The 16,595-nt window shown below is 38.8% G+C and overlaps 1 protein-coding gene across 17 annotated transcripts in view; it reads right to left on the reverse strand.

Annotated features, from left to right (window-relative positions):
• dgkza (diacylglycerol kinase, zeta a) overlaps positions 1 to 16,595 on the reverse strand; it is a 109,805-nt gene that overhangs the window by 17,169 nt on the left and 76,041 nt on the right. For 13 of the 17 annotated variants that reach the window (XM_058781348.1, XM_058781350.1, XM_058781351.1 and 10 more), the window contains 13 exons: positions 16,009 to 16,122; positions 15,698 to 15,838; positions 15,532 to 15,610; positions 15,325 to 15,380; positions 14,732 to 14,794; positions 14,358 to 14,431; positions 14,016 to 14,127; positions 13,725 to 13,924; positions 12,566 to 12,669; positions 9,379 to 9,458; positions 6,519 to 6,588; positions 2,911 to 2,951; positions 2,603 to 2,799 (listed from right to left, as the gene is read on the reverse strand). In XM_058781348.1, the coding sequence (XP_058637331.1) occupies positions 2,603 to 2,799; positions 2,911 to 2,951; positions 6,519 to 6,588; positions 9,379 to 9,458; positions 12,566 to 12,669; positions 13,725 to 13,924; positions 14,016 to 14,127; positions 14,358 to 14,431; positions 14,732 to 14,794; positions 15,325 to 15,380; positions 15,532 to 15,610; positions 15,698 to 15,838; positions 16,009 to 16,122 (1,331 nt within the window). Of the gene's footprint in view, positions 1 to 2,602; positions 2,800 to 2,910; positions 2,952 to 6,518; positions 6,589 to 6,637; positions 7,551 to 9,378; positions 9,459 to 12,565; positions 12,670 to 13,724; positions 13,925 to 14,015; positions 14,128 to 14,357; positions 14,432 to 14,731; positions 14,795 to 15,324; positions 15,381 to 15,531; positions 15,611 to 15,697; positions 15,839 to 16,008; positions 16,123 to 16,595 lie in introns of those variants that run through there. The other 4 variants (XM_058781346.1, XM_058781341.1, XM_058781354.1 and 1 more) reach the window with 3 other exon arrangements.

Raw genomic sequence — 16,595 nt, forward strand, 5'->3', positions numbered from 1 at the left:
TTTATTAATTTAATATTCCTTTCATGAGTGATTCTGTGTGATTCTGAATTGAACAAAAGCATGTTCAATGTTGCATCGGTGAGAGATCGTTATTTCATGCCCAAGGGAGTTAAGCGATGTAATAATGCCTGCCAAATGCGTCAGCAGCTGTACGCCTGTGTGACTGATTGAGTATGTGCGACTAACAACAAATCAGGAGCAGAAAAGTTGCCAAAAAAATTCCATCCAAACCAAAAAGTAGCACTGATACATAAATGAAAAAGATGAAATGCACGAATGCAATGCGAAATAACCAAATTAAAAAAAGACAAAAATGGAAGGAGAAAAGGATGAGCAGAGGAAAAAGGAGAGATGTCAATTACAAGAAGGTGAGCCAAAGTTCTCTGAAACTCTGAAAGACTTGTCATTAGGACTGCAGAAACTATATTTAAGTATCGACAAGGAAGAAAATATCCTGCCTACTGCAACAAAAAGCAAAGCGAATGGCCATATAATGATATCTTTTATGCTGCTGTTTTTACAAGAAAAAGAACCCAGACGTATATACGCATAAAAAAATCATTACACAACCAGAAACCAAACAGAATGCTGACATTTTGTAGCTTTTTATGCTTGTGGTGTATCTAACACAACAGAGTTCAATAAACAACACACAATTATCGAAGTAAACAAGACTAATTAAAGAAAACTTCAGCTTTGATGTGGAAAACTCAAGTGGCTTAGAGTGAACCCAAGAGAAAAAAGGTAGTATCTGAATCATTAAGGCTGACAAATGACACACTTACAGTGAAACTGTAGAGTGTAAGTACAACGTGAGAGAAAGACATTCTGAAGTTCATATACAGAAAGATAATGGATATATCAGCACATCTCAAGCATACACAGCCCCTAAAGACAAAAGGCTGACTGTTATCTCACAATCACAGCACACATGACAGCAGCAGTGCTCTGAGAGACCGCTCAATGTTTTCCATTGGGAGCCATAAACAAAAGCTCCTATCGGATGGGTTATACAATCGTGACATAATCAGGAGAGCTATGCCCAGTGCAGCGGCTTGTCTGTGTGTCAACCAGACACATTACACTGCTTCACAGCTGGGAGGACAATGATAATGACACAAACATCACAGAGCTAACTATTCAATCATTCCGATCAATCAGTTCCCTATTAGCCTCTTCCTGACCAGCATGAGCTTAATATATGAACAGTTGTTTCAAAGCTGAATTTTCACAGCCACCACTCCAGTCTTCAGTGTCACATGATCCTTCAGAAGTTATACTAATATGCTGATTTGGTGTTCAAGAAACATTTCTGATTATTATCAATGTTGCAAAGAGTTTAATATTTTCATGGAAACTGTGATTTTTGACATTTTTAAATACATTTTATTCAAGTATAAAAAAAGCTCTAAATAATGGCATTTATTGTAAATGTCTTTCCTGTCACTTTGAGAAACTGAATGTAAAAATATTTTTTCCTTTCAAAAAATAAAAATCTTACTGACCTCACACTTTTGAACAGTAGAGTATGCCCCATCGTGGGATCCTAACATGCAGGTGTCCTCACCAGTAAGATTTTCATGGTCAGGCTTGACCAGAATGACCATGCTGGCTAACAACCTTTATCAGCACAAAATCAGCACTAACTGGCATTTACCAGCCTGAACCAGCAATAGAAATTCATGCTGCTCTTTTCCGCAGAGCATTCATTTAAGGTTAAATAATATAATAATAGACAATAAACGAATACACACTCCTGACAGACCTTTTACATTTAGAATAATAGAAAGGATGTGTGATGATGAAGCTTAAGCTAAATATTTTGACAATTTCAACTGATTTCATTCAATAATTTAATAATTAAATCTGACACGTTCACAAAGACAGAAAAACAAAAAAAGCTAAATAACTGTCTGTATTCTCTCTCTCTGTCTTGAGCTCTATTACCCCTCCAAACACACACACACACACACACACACACACACACACACACACACACACAGGAGATTAGCAGGGGCTGCGGTGCTGTATGACTTTTTCAGGCAGCTATAAATAGAGGATCGGATCAAGCTCTGTGCTGCAGGAAATGCTCTGTTTTATTCACTCTGAACCACACAATTATCCTGCTATACACACACAACATCACAATCACATTGTCATTTGCACATGCAAACGTGCATAGACATTCATGTATGAACCTGCGTACACACAAGCGTACGTTTATGTAAAATCCATCTAAAAAATAACAACTATAAGGCACCCTAGGTGGATGTTAAACACAGTTATCGGTGCATTAGAATTAGTGTTGTTAATGTAGCATTCGTTCAAAGCAGCTGAGCAGTGAGAACCACACTGCCACCAGGCGGCTCGATGCTCTTCTGCTCCCTGTTGGCTGATATTACAGAGCAGAAGCTGCTGTCAGCTAACAGCCATCTGTGTTATTAGCTGCCACCGATAATGAAAATGTGTCTTTATGAAAGTTTGCATAAAATCACTCATTCATCAAAACATTGTTATATTGTCAAGAAAGGTAAAGATTAGCTGGCAGTGTGGCGCTGGTTACATTTAAATGGTGCCCTTTATGTTTGCCCGTGTATCTCACCTGGGTCCGGGTGAGTTTGGTGGAGAAGAGGAGGATGATGGGAAGGCAAATTTACGTGGATCAGATGGGGCATCACTAGAGGAGTCCACCAGGTCTGGCATGCCTGGCGATGTGCTGACCGTCTCTGTGACAACCAGCTCTGGGTCCAAAACGAACAGCTCATCCTGAGAAATTTCAGTCACGTAGTTAAGATGCTCCTGAGGGATGACACAGACACCAGACAAATGTGAATGGTTTGCTTGTGGATACTCAAAATTGCTCAATTGCAGCTTGAATTACTCTAAAGAGGTATTGTACAGAGGACTCACTTGAGCTCGATCAATCCTGTAGAATCGATCAGCTGTTGTAGCTGCAAACACAAAACATTAAAAGATATAAGACAAATCAGGCTTGTGATTAGGCACCAGACATTCAAAAGCAAGTTCAAGCAGAAGAGATGACAGAATATCTCTCTTGTTCTTATGTTCAATTACACAACAGTACTGTTTCAACATCTACACTCTATAAAACCCTGGGTTATTTTTTTCAACTCAAATACTTGATTGAGACTATTGGGTAAACTGGGTTGATTTGACCCAATTTGGGTAAACAATTGCTCATAATCAGAAACCCAACAGTGCTCCAGATGTGAAAGAGATCATGCATGTCACGCAAGTTCCAACATTTCTCTGAGTGCCAATGCCACATCTATCCACGCTTGCAGTAAAACGTGTGGATTGGAAAAAAGAATAAAACTAATCAAAGCAGCATAATCAACATTTATTCAACAATCATCAATTGACATTTAAAAAGGAATATCATTTAGCAGCATAAAATGTGTAACTGTTGAGTTGCCATTCTTTTCTGTACTTTTGCTCACTCTGTACACATTGTTTTCACTTTTGCCTACATTTTTGTCTATTTCTGTATTCTTGCAATAATATTTTACCTATTGACAATTACTATAGCCTGTGTTGTTACTCTAGTCATTCTCTCCCAACTCATTTTGGGAGTATAGTAATTTATTTTCAGCAGTATAGTCATTCAATAGCTAGGATTGGGGTTGTTGGGTCAAATATTTATCCTAAACCAGCTGGGTCAAAACAACCCAGCCTTGAGTTGCCAAAAGGACCCAAACATGTTTGTTTTTAATGAGCGGGAAAAGAGAGATTGCAGTGGATCTCACATCTCATCGAAGCAAATTACTCCCAAAGAGAATGCACGTGCTGAATATGCACACATAATCTCCCACGAGCTTGTCCTCATAACTGCAAATAACACATTTGCAGCAAAAGTAATGACTGCACATCTGACTTCTGCTCTGGGACAGGAACGATCGGTGATGATCCAGGAAAACTGTGTAACACTGGCCTCGGATCAGACTTTGCCCCTGCTTGCACTGATAATTACTTGACAGCAACTTCATAACACTGAGCTAAGATCAGAAGTGCTGCCACAATCGCTCTGAAAAGTTCTGACTCATCCTGCAGTTCTCTGCACTGGTAATAAAGCCCTCAGAAGCTTTTTAGTCTTAAAATGAGGAGATGAATTTTCCTCTGGGCCGGTGGGAAGAGAGGAAGGAGAGACAGGAATGAAAGGATGAAAAAAGGGTGGAAAGATGCAAGTATTGAACAGGGGAATGTGATGTACTTTTTCACTGGTTTGATGTGTAGCAGTTTAGGATCTATGTGAATGTGACTCAGCTGTCACAGAGGATTTGTGTATAATGATGACTGACTCAACACATCTTGAGATGCTGTCAAAGGAAAGCCTGATGGCCCTTTCAACACAACTAGCGTCAGTGCTTCGATGCACCCCTCAACAAAAGTGACACCTGTATGCAAAAAGCTATTTATTTTTATTTATCAGTTCTCATAGAACACATAATGTGCATAATTATGTCTTTGCTCCTTGAAAGTTCAGTGCATTAGGGAATGTTTACATATGAAGAATGTCATCTAAAACCCTTGACTCCTTGAAGCACAAATTACTTTTTCCCCTTATCAATCTTTTTAAATTAGTTGCCATTATATGAGACTATTTAAGTATGCATTGATACTACTAGGTTGTGAACACATTCTTGCATCCTTTTCAAGACTTATGTAGTCCGATTCTCCACTTTTCATTGAGCTGACGTTAATCCACATCTTCACAGCTTCACACTGATCAAAAAGAAGATTACTGCAAAAATTGGAAAGCTGTTCACATAAAGGTATGCATAGTGCCAATAAGGGGTAGTCGTGGCCTAATGGTTAGGGAGTCGGGCTTGTCACCTGAAGGCTGAACAGCACTCTCTCCTCCTTCGATACCATGACTAAGGTGCCCTTGAGCAAGGCACCCAACCCCTAATTGCTCCCCGGGCGCTGGAGTAAGGCTGCCCACTGCTCCGGGTGTGTGTTCACTGTGTGTGTGTGTTCACTACTCACTGCTGTGTGTGTGCACTTGGATGGGTTAAATGCATGTAATAATGGGCTTGTAGGATAGAGTGTACAAACAAACAATAAAGCACTTTTTAAATAAATACACTACCGTTCAAAAGTTTGAGGTCATTATGACTTATTGTCACCAAGGTTGCATTCATTTGATCAAAAATACAGTAAAACTGTTTTGTATTGAATATATATTTTTAAATATACAGTGTGTGCAGAATTATTAGGCAAGTTGATATTCTGGTCATATTTTTTTTCCAAGAACATTTTACCAATTCCAAACCACATCAATCTTAATAACTACTATTGATTTTGTATTTAATAATTTATAAGTGATATATAATTGTCCATGAAGGCTGATAGTCAGAAACTTCTTATTTCAGTTTATTACTACAGAAGGATGCAATACTAATGCAATAATAGAATTAGCAAAGTTAAGGCATGACCATTGGGCAGCGAAATGCTCATTGGGTCAGCACGGTCAGAAAAAACAGGTGGAGAGGAAAAGACACATGTTAACTGCAAAAGAATTAAGAATTAAGGTGAAGAATTAGTTGAGAAACCATCAGGAACCATTTAGTCTCCAGCACCATCATTTTCCAAAACTGCAACCTTCCTGGAGTCTCCAGAATTACAAGGTGTCAGGTTCTCAGAGACTTTGCTTGGGTAAAAAATTCTTTAAAATGGCCCTCACTTAATAAGAATAACATGCTGAAGTGTTGTGAAATACATGAAGACTGATTTTGTATAGGACTTATGGACAGATAAGTTGTGAGTGACTCTTGAAGGACCAGCATCACATCCTCTTGTACCACTGTTTGAAGAATTTATCTTCCAGAATCTGGCAGTAAGTTTTGGGAGCTCATTTTAGTTCATCTCCTATCCTGAAAAGTCTGTCTTGCAGGATTGATTAAAAATGAGCTCCTAAAACTTACTGCCAGATTCTGGAAGATAAATTCTTCAAACAATGGTACAAGAGGATGTGATGCTGGTCCTTCAAGAGTCACTCACAACTTATCAACTTGTCACTCACAAAAAACTGCATGCCTGGGTGATGCCTTGTATTTTCAGAGCTCCTGCTGATCTGCAGGCGTGATCTGGTGAACACACACATACCCATAGAGTTCATCGTTCCAGACATGCAGTTCATACGACGCAAACAGCTCCTCCCTCTTTCCCTGTGGCTGTAATCATCTTGGCACTCCTTATTAGCACTGAAATGCCAGAGTAGATTCTGTTCTTTAGTATGGAGATTCATGACTCTTTCTCTTTTCCTAGCTTTGATTCTGGCACTGATAAGATAATATTTTGTGGGTCTGACTCACAGTTTTGAATCTCTGACCTTTACTCTTTGCCATTTTATTCACTGCAAACACCTACAGCTTTGTGCACTGATAAACACAACTCCAGCCCACATCCTTGAGGGCCACCATGGCACACTTGCTGTTCAGTACCCCAGATCTAACTCTGAATTCTAACATCCAAACTACTGTGAAAAGAATACTCACAGTCGAGAAAGCACCATTTTGGCGACAGCCTCTGAGAAGACAAAGCCTTTGATTTGGTCCCATCACCTTCCTGTGAATGAAAGGAGAAGAAAATATAGGGTAGGAGATGGGAAGAGAAGAAAGATTGACAGAATTCTGATTAGTGTCAGTTTTTGCCATTCGAAGCAAATGATCAGTATATGAACAGTGCAGTTTACTATTTTCATCACACACACAGACCTGCCATTATTTTCTGTCACATCAATTCTTTCCCTAAAGCACCAAACTGCCAATTGAAGATCTACATAAGTCATGCAACAGAGTCAAATACACACTACAAAGACTACACTCACAGCACACAATAAACACAACACCTGCATGCAGCATCACTCTAAAGAAAGCTGCCATTCTCTACAGAGTCTAAACGTGATCCAAGGCATCCATCCAAACAAAGCACACGGGAGCACTTAGGACCCAGGGGAAATATTCAGGGAACGAAGTTCTGAACGAGTGGATTTAACTTAGTAAGCGCTTACTGTAATTTGTGCTTATTTGAAGTTTCACCCATAACATCTGTCAAGAGGGAATGCTGTACTAACGAGGGTTCTCTTCACGTCTGCAAACAGACTAGTGTCTAGGAGGCGCTAGAGTGCTCTAATCTCACAGAGAAAGATGTGGGAGAGATTTAGGATGAATTTCAGAATACTCTGCTTTAGGGATCATGTTAAGCTCAATGTGAAAACAAACTCTTTTGCTTATTTTATCTCTCTAGGGGTTTATGCACTCTCACGGTAAACATGTCTGCCTCCGAGCATACTTTTAGAGTACACAAATGTGCTGCTGAAGTTTCTCTAGGTTGGGTTTGTGGAGGCATGTCTATCAAAATCTGATTGTACAAACAGCACTCTGTTTGATTTTCTCGATTCATTGTCCAGGCTGTATTTCCAGTCTTGTTCCTGAAAGTGCTCCAGGTGTGCCTGTCTCACCTCTCGCAGGTGTCTCACCCACCTGGAGCACCAGCCGCTGCAGAGATGGGTGACACGACACAAAGTCCTGCAGGAGACCCCATTACATTAGATACACACACACACACATACACAAAGCCCATCAGATCAGCCCGTCAGTTCAGATACATACAGACTGCAGCAGATGGACAACAGTGTTTCTTGGAAAAGACCCCACAGCATGTAAATTTGAGACTACTCTTCTTTTTGAAGAACACTTAATTCTCCCTCAGACACTCACGCAACCTTACTGCCAAGGGTGTTTCGTTATGACCTGCTGCACAGTGTGTGAGTGTGTGTTTGTGTGTGTGAACCATTAAACCATCATTTACTGTACATATACCTCTTAACGAAGGCTCTTACTGGTTTGTTTTTCAGCTGATTGTGAAGTTATATTTGTATAATCACTGAAACTTGATGGGAATGTATGAACTTAAACAAGGCCAGAATGAGATGCCATGAATGAATAAAATAATCTATACCAGGGGCTCTCAACAACTGGTGGCTCGCAACAGTAGTGAAAAAAAAACAATGGTGAATGCATATTGTTATGTTCAGCTAACCAAAAAATGAGCATAGTCACAACAGTAAATTATTAGAATAACTTTTAAAAAAGGAGAAAACACTGAATTATTTTTAGTTGCTGATGTCAAAGACTATGTGTCTGATTAAACTACAGTATTTCATTTGTCACTTCACAGAAACAGGCTACATGAGGTGGATGCTGGCATGGATTCAAAATACATTATTACACAAGGCTGAATATGGGTTCATTTGCAAAAGGACAAACATTGTTTGCGCACATCCCAATTTGTTTTGTCAGTGAATTGTTGTCTAGAAAGCATGGCATCTTCAGAATTCAAAAGACAGTTTTCTTATTTCGTTTTAATAATTATGCATATTGTTGGACTAACCACATATTTTAATGTTTGATTTTTGGGCAACGTTTTACAATAAGGTTCAATTTGTTAACATTGTTTAATGTTGTTAGTATCATGTACAAACAATAAACAATATAAAAAGTAACATCATTTATACAACTAGATTCATGATAATTAGTTAACATTAACCGAAAACATAGATGAATAAACAATATATGTACAATAATTTAAAGGGATAATTAACCCAAAATGAAAATAATAATTAACCTGTCATCATTTATCAACTTGTATGACTCCATTTCCTCTGTGGAATACATGAGAAGATAATGTTTTTTTTTTTTGTCCATAAAATGGCAGTCAATGTTCACCAAAACTGCTTGGTTACCAACTTTTTTCAAAACATCTTCTTTTATGTTCCACAGAAGAAAGTCATAAAGGTTTGGAACAACATGACTGTGAATAAGTAAGGGATAATCAACGGCTAGCTGTGCACTAAACGATTTGAATGCACGCCGTGGAGGTGAAGAACCCACCTGACGCGAAGTGCATTCAAATCGTTTAATGCACAGCTAGCCGTTGATTATCCCGTTTATGCCATGGTCATTTGCCAGCATTCACATATTAAAGATGTTAATAATATTTGTGCTGCAATATTTGACCGGAACGATAAAAATGATGGTTATTTCATAATACCTATTTCATTAACAGTTGTTCATAAGGGTGTTGCAGATCTTTGCTACTGTGTAATAAACAATTTTGATATTGTGTTGTGTTGCCGCTAGATGTACAATCTGGGTCCTAAAGCACAATTCAGTTGAGCACCACTGCTCTGTACTGTAGTGCAGTATAACTTCTCCCTCATTATATTCTGACTCTGACTGACTGTTCCCATCATTAATCAAACTCTAACACCTCTCTCCTCCTCTCTCTTCCTATCCTCTTCATTTCTCACTTTTACCCCACTCCATCTGTTAAGCCCACCCTCTCATTTTTTACCTCCTGAAGTCTCTCGATGTGAGCTCGGCAGGTTTCCAAATCACTGTCTCCCGGGACAACGATGAGACCCAGGGGAATTGCTACGAAAAGGAAGGAGACAAAAAGAAAAGTTAAAACGAAGGATGAGGAGAAGAAACAGAATCTTTCTATCACTCTCACAGTAACAGTCTACTGTGTGTTGTGAAAAATTTGGCCCACATTCTTTCCTCTCAGGAGATACTGATCAGCAGTGGGAGAAAGAGTAAAAATAAAAGAAAGAAAGAGAAAGAAAGAAAGATAGAAAGAAAGAAAGGCTATTTCAATCATGTAACATAAGCTAATTCATCTCTAACTTTGTGAATACATCTGCAAGCAGAAGAGTTGATGATTATGATTTATGGCAGTTGTATGCAACACACACTGGCTCAGACCCAATCAGACTCATTCAAACTAATCCACAGAATCCTCAGGAAACAAGGTCAGACAGTAATAGGACGTGATGGGGAGGATGTGGCAATTTTATCTGCACTAGAGTCTAAACCACTGCAGGCATTTTGGAGACACATGGCTGTAGGCCTGCTCTTACATGTGCTGTCAGTGAGAGAATAAGATGAAATATGATGTTTCCGCAGTGGTTGCTGAGGGTACATGTGTCCTCTCATGCATATGGATATTCTCAAGTTCAAGTCACTTTAGAGGAAAAGGGTAAAAAGCATAGATCCCACACTGAGATCCTAAGTGTAGCGTGATGCACTCAAGCACCCTGAGCATTATGAAGATACTGTAGTGTACATTTGAAAGCTGGAGGAGCAGTAGTCATGCCCTTCCCTGAGCAGAGTCTCACACGCTTCAGAGAGGCAGGGTAATATTTCTAAATTAAATGAGCATTCTCAAGAGGACGTCAAGTTTCTCTGACAAAGTGGGAAGTGAGAGAGTGAGACAGAGAGAAAGCGACAAGGGAAGCAGGAAGAAACGAGTAGAGAGATGGGAGAGGTCTCTTCCATTGAGGAATGTTGGGTTGCTTAGCAACATCTGAACAGTCGTTCCCAAATTCAATTCAGGTTTGTTCTGCACTCTCTCTATTTCTGTTCAATTGGAGGTATTGTCAAGGTTTTTCTGAAGAGTAAAGAGGGACTGACAGCAGTGAGCAGATGAGACACAGGGATATGTGGTATATTTTTGTATCACAAAAGAGAGAGTACAGAACAGCTGTATGAACAGCAAAGAGCTAATCGCTTTCTCGCAGTTGAAATGCACTTTAAAAGTTTCATTTCAGTCAAACTAAAGCAGCAATTTGTCTTTTTATGATGTTAAATGAACATCATGGCAGTCTGACTAAATGGCCTAGATAATGTGATTGTATACAAGTTAATCACACCACAATTTGTCTCAGCATAGTGCGCTTCTGAAAAACAGAGGTGACGTGCAATGAGTATTTAATACTTCAATTATTTGATTACGCATTGTGTCATGTATACTTAGACAAATAGCTTGATTAGAGCTGCACATGCACTGTATATGCACTTACTATTGCTTGCACACACACAATTTGTTTTTGTGAAAAGTGGGGACATCTCATAGGCGTAATGGTTTTTATACTGTACAAACTGTATGTGCTATCGCACTACACCAACCCTACACCTAACCCTACCCCTTACAGAAGACTTTGTGCTATTTCAGATTTTCAATACACTCCATTCTGTGTGATTTATAAGCGTTTTGAAAAGTGGGGACATGGGGTAATGTCCTGAAAAGTCACCTTCTCCTTGTAATACCTATGTCATACCCTTGTCATTATACAAATTTATGTCCTCATTTGTCACAAAAACGCGCGCGCACACACACACACACACACACACACACACACACAAAGACATTCTTGCACACTAGCAGGATAAAACAAATCTTTTAGAATTTATTGAGAAGCTGAGAATTGATTTTTGGGAACAGTTGCTGATATATCGCCAAAACCAAAAATTTGTAACGTTAAAATCTCTGATGGATCGACACAAATTGCTCTGTGTCAAAACACAATGGGAGCATAAAATTGCATCTGAATGTATTCTCAATCTGAACACACCATAATCACTCGCTGTAGAGATGGGATGACACCTAGTGCTGAGAAATACAATTGCAGCTTGAATCATGTACTCTTCCAAAACACAAATGAAATATTTTTAATAAAATCTCAAAAGATTTCTGTCCACTTTTGAGTGAGCTAACATGCGGCCATAACCGCTATAGACATGCTTGTTAAGTCATGACATAAATGCGGTTTCTGAGTCCAAGTCTCTACTCCGTTTCAAGTGAGAAGAATATTATCTCAACGGACGTTTATGAGCACTGCTTATTTAAAGCACAGATTTAAGCTAAGCTTTTAAAAACTTATGGTGTACAGTGTACACTACAGTCTCTGCACTCACAGCGTCCCAGACACCAATATTTTAACGATTCAGAAAAGGTGAATCTCTGTCTGGTCAACTGAGATTTCTGTATGGAGATAAAGGTTAGGATCGTAATATTTCAGTAGTATTGCAGCACACAGTGAGTGTACACTAGCACCGTATGATGTTTGCTTTTGAGATGTGATGGAGCACTTGGAAACCGCCATGTGTGATGTCAGACTTAACAAGTGGACTGAGGAGGACCAGTTTCCCTCCTTCCCCCACACACAGCTCTGTTACCATTTATAACTTCATTTTAACATAATTCTGTGAAAATAGGGAAGTACACACCATAACTATAACAATAACAATAACAATACAGAAGAATGATATCGTTGGAATGTCTTACAGAATGTTTTCTGTCCAGCAGATAAACAATAAAAACATTGACAGCCAATCAGCTTGCGCATTTAAAGCGGCAGAAGACATAACTGCACTTTGTGCTTATAATAAACAGAACAGTATCGTTCAATGGTGAGAACGCTAATATCTTTATCGTACAGTAATTGCTATCTTTACAGTTATCATTCTTGGTGTGAACAGGCCATTAGACCTAGAATTTCTTTTAAGTTCTTATTACTTTTTCTTTATTTTCTTAAATCCCTTTTAATCATCTAATTCCTTTAATTAGAATGAACATAACAGTCCTTCCCCCTCCAGCATTCAGGACATGGTTATGGCTTTGAACTAACCCTTTAAATCACAGCACACCATGGGGTCACAAGTGTATTTTCTGGACTGTAATGTGTGTGTTTTATACTTACAAGCTTCTTTGAGTTTCTCCTTATCGTAGTGCAGAGCTTCATAATCATGCATGCTGATACGGCTCACTCTGATCCGTAATCGTTCTGGAAATGGCTGCTGACTGCTGGATGAAAAAAAAAATTCATAGCATTTAAAAAAAAAAAAAAATGCTAACACAAAATGAAGCTTTTGATAACAGCTGTGTGTAACAGTGAGTATGCTATCTTGGCTAGGTACTGTACCTATACCTGTGATGTCGCCACACTAAATCTGTCTCCACTTCCGATATTTAGCTTTTTAAACGAGGTTTCATTACGGGCCTATCTGCCGTCAATACAATTCATTCACCTTGAATCGTCCAAGTGTGAAATTAACAAAACCTCAGAGAGAGAGAGCGATTATCTAATTTAAGCAGGACTAAGCAAGCTTGTCTGTCCTTAGCAGCCATTTATGGGGGTAATATATTCACTTCAAGTGTCAAGGAAAAGAAATGAGACTGCGACAGTGAATAAATCACACAAAATTTTCACACTTTCAGTAACAGCTCAACAGAGAGACATCAATCCAGCAGTTTAACTTTCTGCTCACTCTGACTATTTTTTAAGCATCAGCTCATACCAAATAAATGTATGTGTGTCTACACACATTTTGGTGCTGCGCCCTTTTAAAGAGCAATCATGCTCTTTAAATCTCATTCAGAAATTGCAGACCTTTTCCTTGATATCACATACATACCCGGCGTTTTTAATATTTAATATTATGTTAACACTTCACACGATAATATTGAAAATAATCCATCACCAGTTACTGGTTGAATCCAGCGGCAATAACATAGTACTACTGCCACACAATATGTCACATCGTCGGAGATACTGCAGCCGAGAAAAGTTGTCGTGGTGTTAGACACCCTAAATAAGTTATAGTTTTTAACTCTCTGTTTGCCTTTTAACACTCTTATTTTGGGTGGGATTAATTGGCCAAAAAGAGAAAACACAAAAGAGACAAAGTTAAAGATTAATTTGACTTGACAGGATTTTAAAAACAATTCTATAGATACTGCAATAATATCATTAATCTTTTTTGCCACGGTACCCTTGTAGTAAATATATTACACACACACACACACACACACATAGAGACAGCCATAATATACACACAGCATCCATATGTTGCACTCACTCATTGAGCAGTGGTATTGATGTGCGTCTCTTGGTTTTCTGCACCATGTTGGCCTGGTTTCTCAGGGAGATGTGAATAACAGATGGAGCTAGTTTGCAAGGCTCGCCATCCACCTGCATGGGGATTGACTTAAAGGTGGTGAGGGTGACTTCACGACACTGATTTAACCTCTCACCGTGACCTCCGACCTGCAGCGTGGCCTACAGTCAAAACAAACAATACAGGGACTGCAAATTCACCAGTCGTACTATAAAAACTCACTTCAAACTAATCCAGGTAGGTGAAACATACCAGTGATGTCATGGTGAATCCAATGACCTCAATGCAGCCATCATCATGACGCTGAGGCTCAAAGTCATGATGCTCGCTTGGATTGCCCCATGGCATAGTGCCCGCACAGTACCTGCGATTAACATGAAAATCCAAACATGCAGACTCTTCACACAGATTTATGTAGAACTGAAGATTCAGCTTTGCCATCACAGGAACACATTTTTTAAATACATTCAAATAGAAAACAGTTATTTTAAATTGTAAAAATATTTTAGAGTACTACGATTTACCTCTTTCAAAAACATCTTAGAGACTTCAAACTTTTGAACGATAGCGTAAGAAAATGATTTAGTGTGTTACCTGGGGATATTGAGGAAGACCAGGCATTGCAGCTTCAAATCCTGCACTTTAGAGGTCAAATCTGTGCCGTCACACTACAGAGAATGAGAAAGAGAAGAAAGTGGTATAAACTGAATACGTCAGCAAAACAAACCAACAGTCAGCAGAAAAAAGGTTGCAACTCAAATTTAGGCACACTATCTCTCAGTGCTAAAGCCCAAGAGGAAGAAATACAAACAAACAAGCATGCAAAAACAGAGACTTACTGTAGAGTCAAACCTATAAAAAAACCACAGCATATTCATTTGCATTTCAAAACACATACAGGCATGCACACATATTTCCCCTCTTGTTCTGTACAAAGGGTTCTTTGTTTAGTTCAATTTCATACGTACCACCACTTTAATGTGTTTAGCCAGGTCTTTGGAGCTGCCCATCAAGAAATCAGAAAATGCTGTCTGTAGAAAAAGGAAACATCATTTGCATTTCAGTCACCATCACTGTCACATTTTTAATGTTGTGGTTAACGAAGGGGTTTTGGATTAATAAAGTTGTGATGTAACGGAAGCAGCGACAGATTCTCAGATACTCTCTGTATTGTGATGTGCATTCAATAAAATAGATTATTAAAAAGAAAAAAAATGTTGGGCAGGGACTTGTTTCGATGCATTGTTTATTGATTGGCAAATCTGAATTTTAGCTATAAGTTGATTATAAGAAAGAGGTGGAGATAAGGTGGACTAAATGATTAGAGAAGTCCAGCATACTGGAAGATCCAGATATGATATTCTGATTAGGAATTACAATGTCAAAAAAAATTATATATATATATATATATATGTATATGTGTGTGTGTGTGTGTGTGTGTGTGTGTGTATATATATATATATATATATATATATATATAAAAACATGCATAGATGAATCATTCATAATTAGATCAAACTTTGTGAGGACTCGGCTGTTTGAGTTTATGTGTTTCACTTACCCCTGCATAGAACATTTTGTTTCTGAATCGGCTGTTAAATTTCTCAGGGTTGGCCTCTGAAGAGTAAAAGGACAAACCATAATTAATCTCAATTAGCACCAATAAATCTGACCTTGCAAAAGAAACTCAAGCCTTAACTCTTACACAGCCACTGTCTTGCTATTAAATAGCCACATTTATATGACAGAATAGTGCCTTTACACCAACCTCGGGATTCATGGAACTCTAAAGTCACATGAGCATCAAACCCAAGGCTGAAGTAATTATTGAAGACGTCCAAAGGGAGCTGTGGAGCAGAGAAACATCAGTCACTCTTCAGCTGCTTACATACTGATACAAACCAAAACAGCACTGCAGGTGGAGCTAACTATACCTTGTCTGTCACCTGCTCGTCTCTTTCCTCTTGCCCCGCCTCTGGGTTGGGCTTCACAATAAGATTCCATCGATCCAGCTGTACAATATTCCCATCCTCAACGTGAGATAGGATTTTACTCAGAGGTTCATCTGTGTAACCCTACATGCATAAAGTTGTACACAATATGCCCATTCAGCAAACCAGTCTATAAATGGATGAGCAGACTATGCTACACGAATTACAATAAAATTTAGACTGATGTTTGGAATGTGTTTTTGAAATTTTGAATGTGTTTGACTGTGCAGAGTTCAAACCGAAGTTCCACTCACCCCACCCCAGTTTAGAGTCCTAGCGAGGTCATTTCCTGTGCCCAAAGGAAGTACTGCCACAGCAGGAGAAGGGTTTAGCTGCAGTTGATCAAGAGCAGACAAAATCCAGCCCACCTGAGACAAAGAATCCGTTCACGTGAGTGTGTGTGCACATGTGAGAGAGAAATGCACAAAATGTTCAAAAAAACATTCAAACAAAATCCATAAACATGTAATTGTAATAAAAAATCATATAATACCTAAATTAAAAACAAGTTAGAGTTAGATATCTTGTTTTGTAAAATCACATCAATCCTAGAGAACCTCACAGAAAAACACATGAGAATATGAATATATGGAGTGTTTAACTCAGAAAACAGCGGTTCAGCTGTTCAGCAGGGTGCGAGACGAGTGATGGGAAGGGTGGATTTAAACTCCTTATTTCAGTTGGGCTTAAGGCATTATTCCCAAACTTCTCTCTCATGGATCAAAGTCAGGGTATGAAATATGACTGCGTTCAGATTCGACTTTAACACTCTTAATTACTCACACAAACGGATTACGGAGATTTGACAGCACGGGGTAAACCAGGACACACACATCAGCAC

The sequence above is a fragment of the Onychostoma macrolepis genome, chromosome 07 (assembly GCF_012432095.1).
Source record: "Onychostoma macrolepis isolate SWU-2019 chromosome 07, ASM1243209v1, whole genome shotgun sequence".
Lineage (NCBI taxonomy): Eukaryota > Metazoa > Chordata > Actinopteri > Cypriniformes > Cyprinidae > Onychostoma > Onychostoma macrolepis.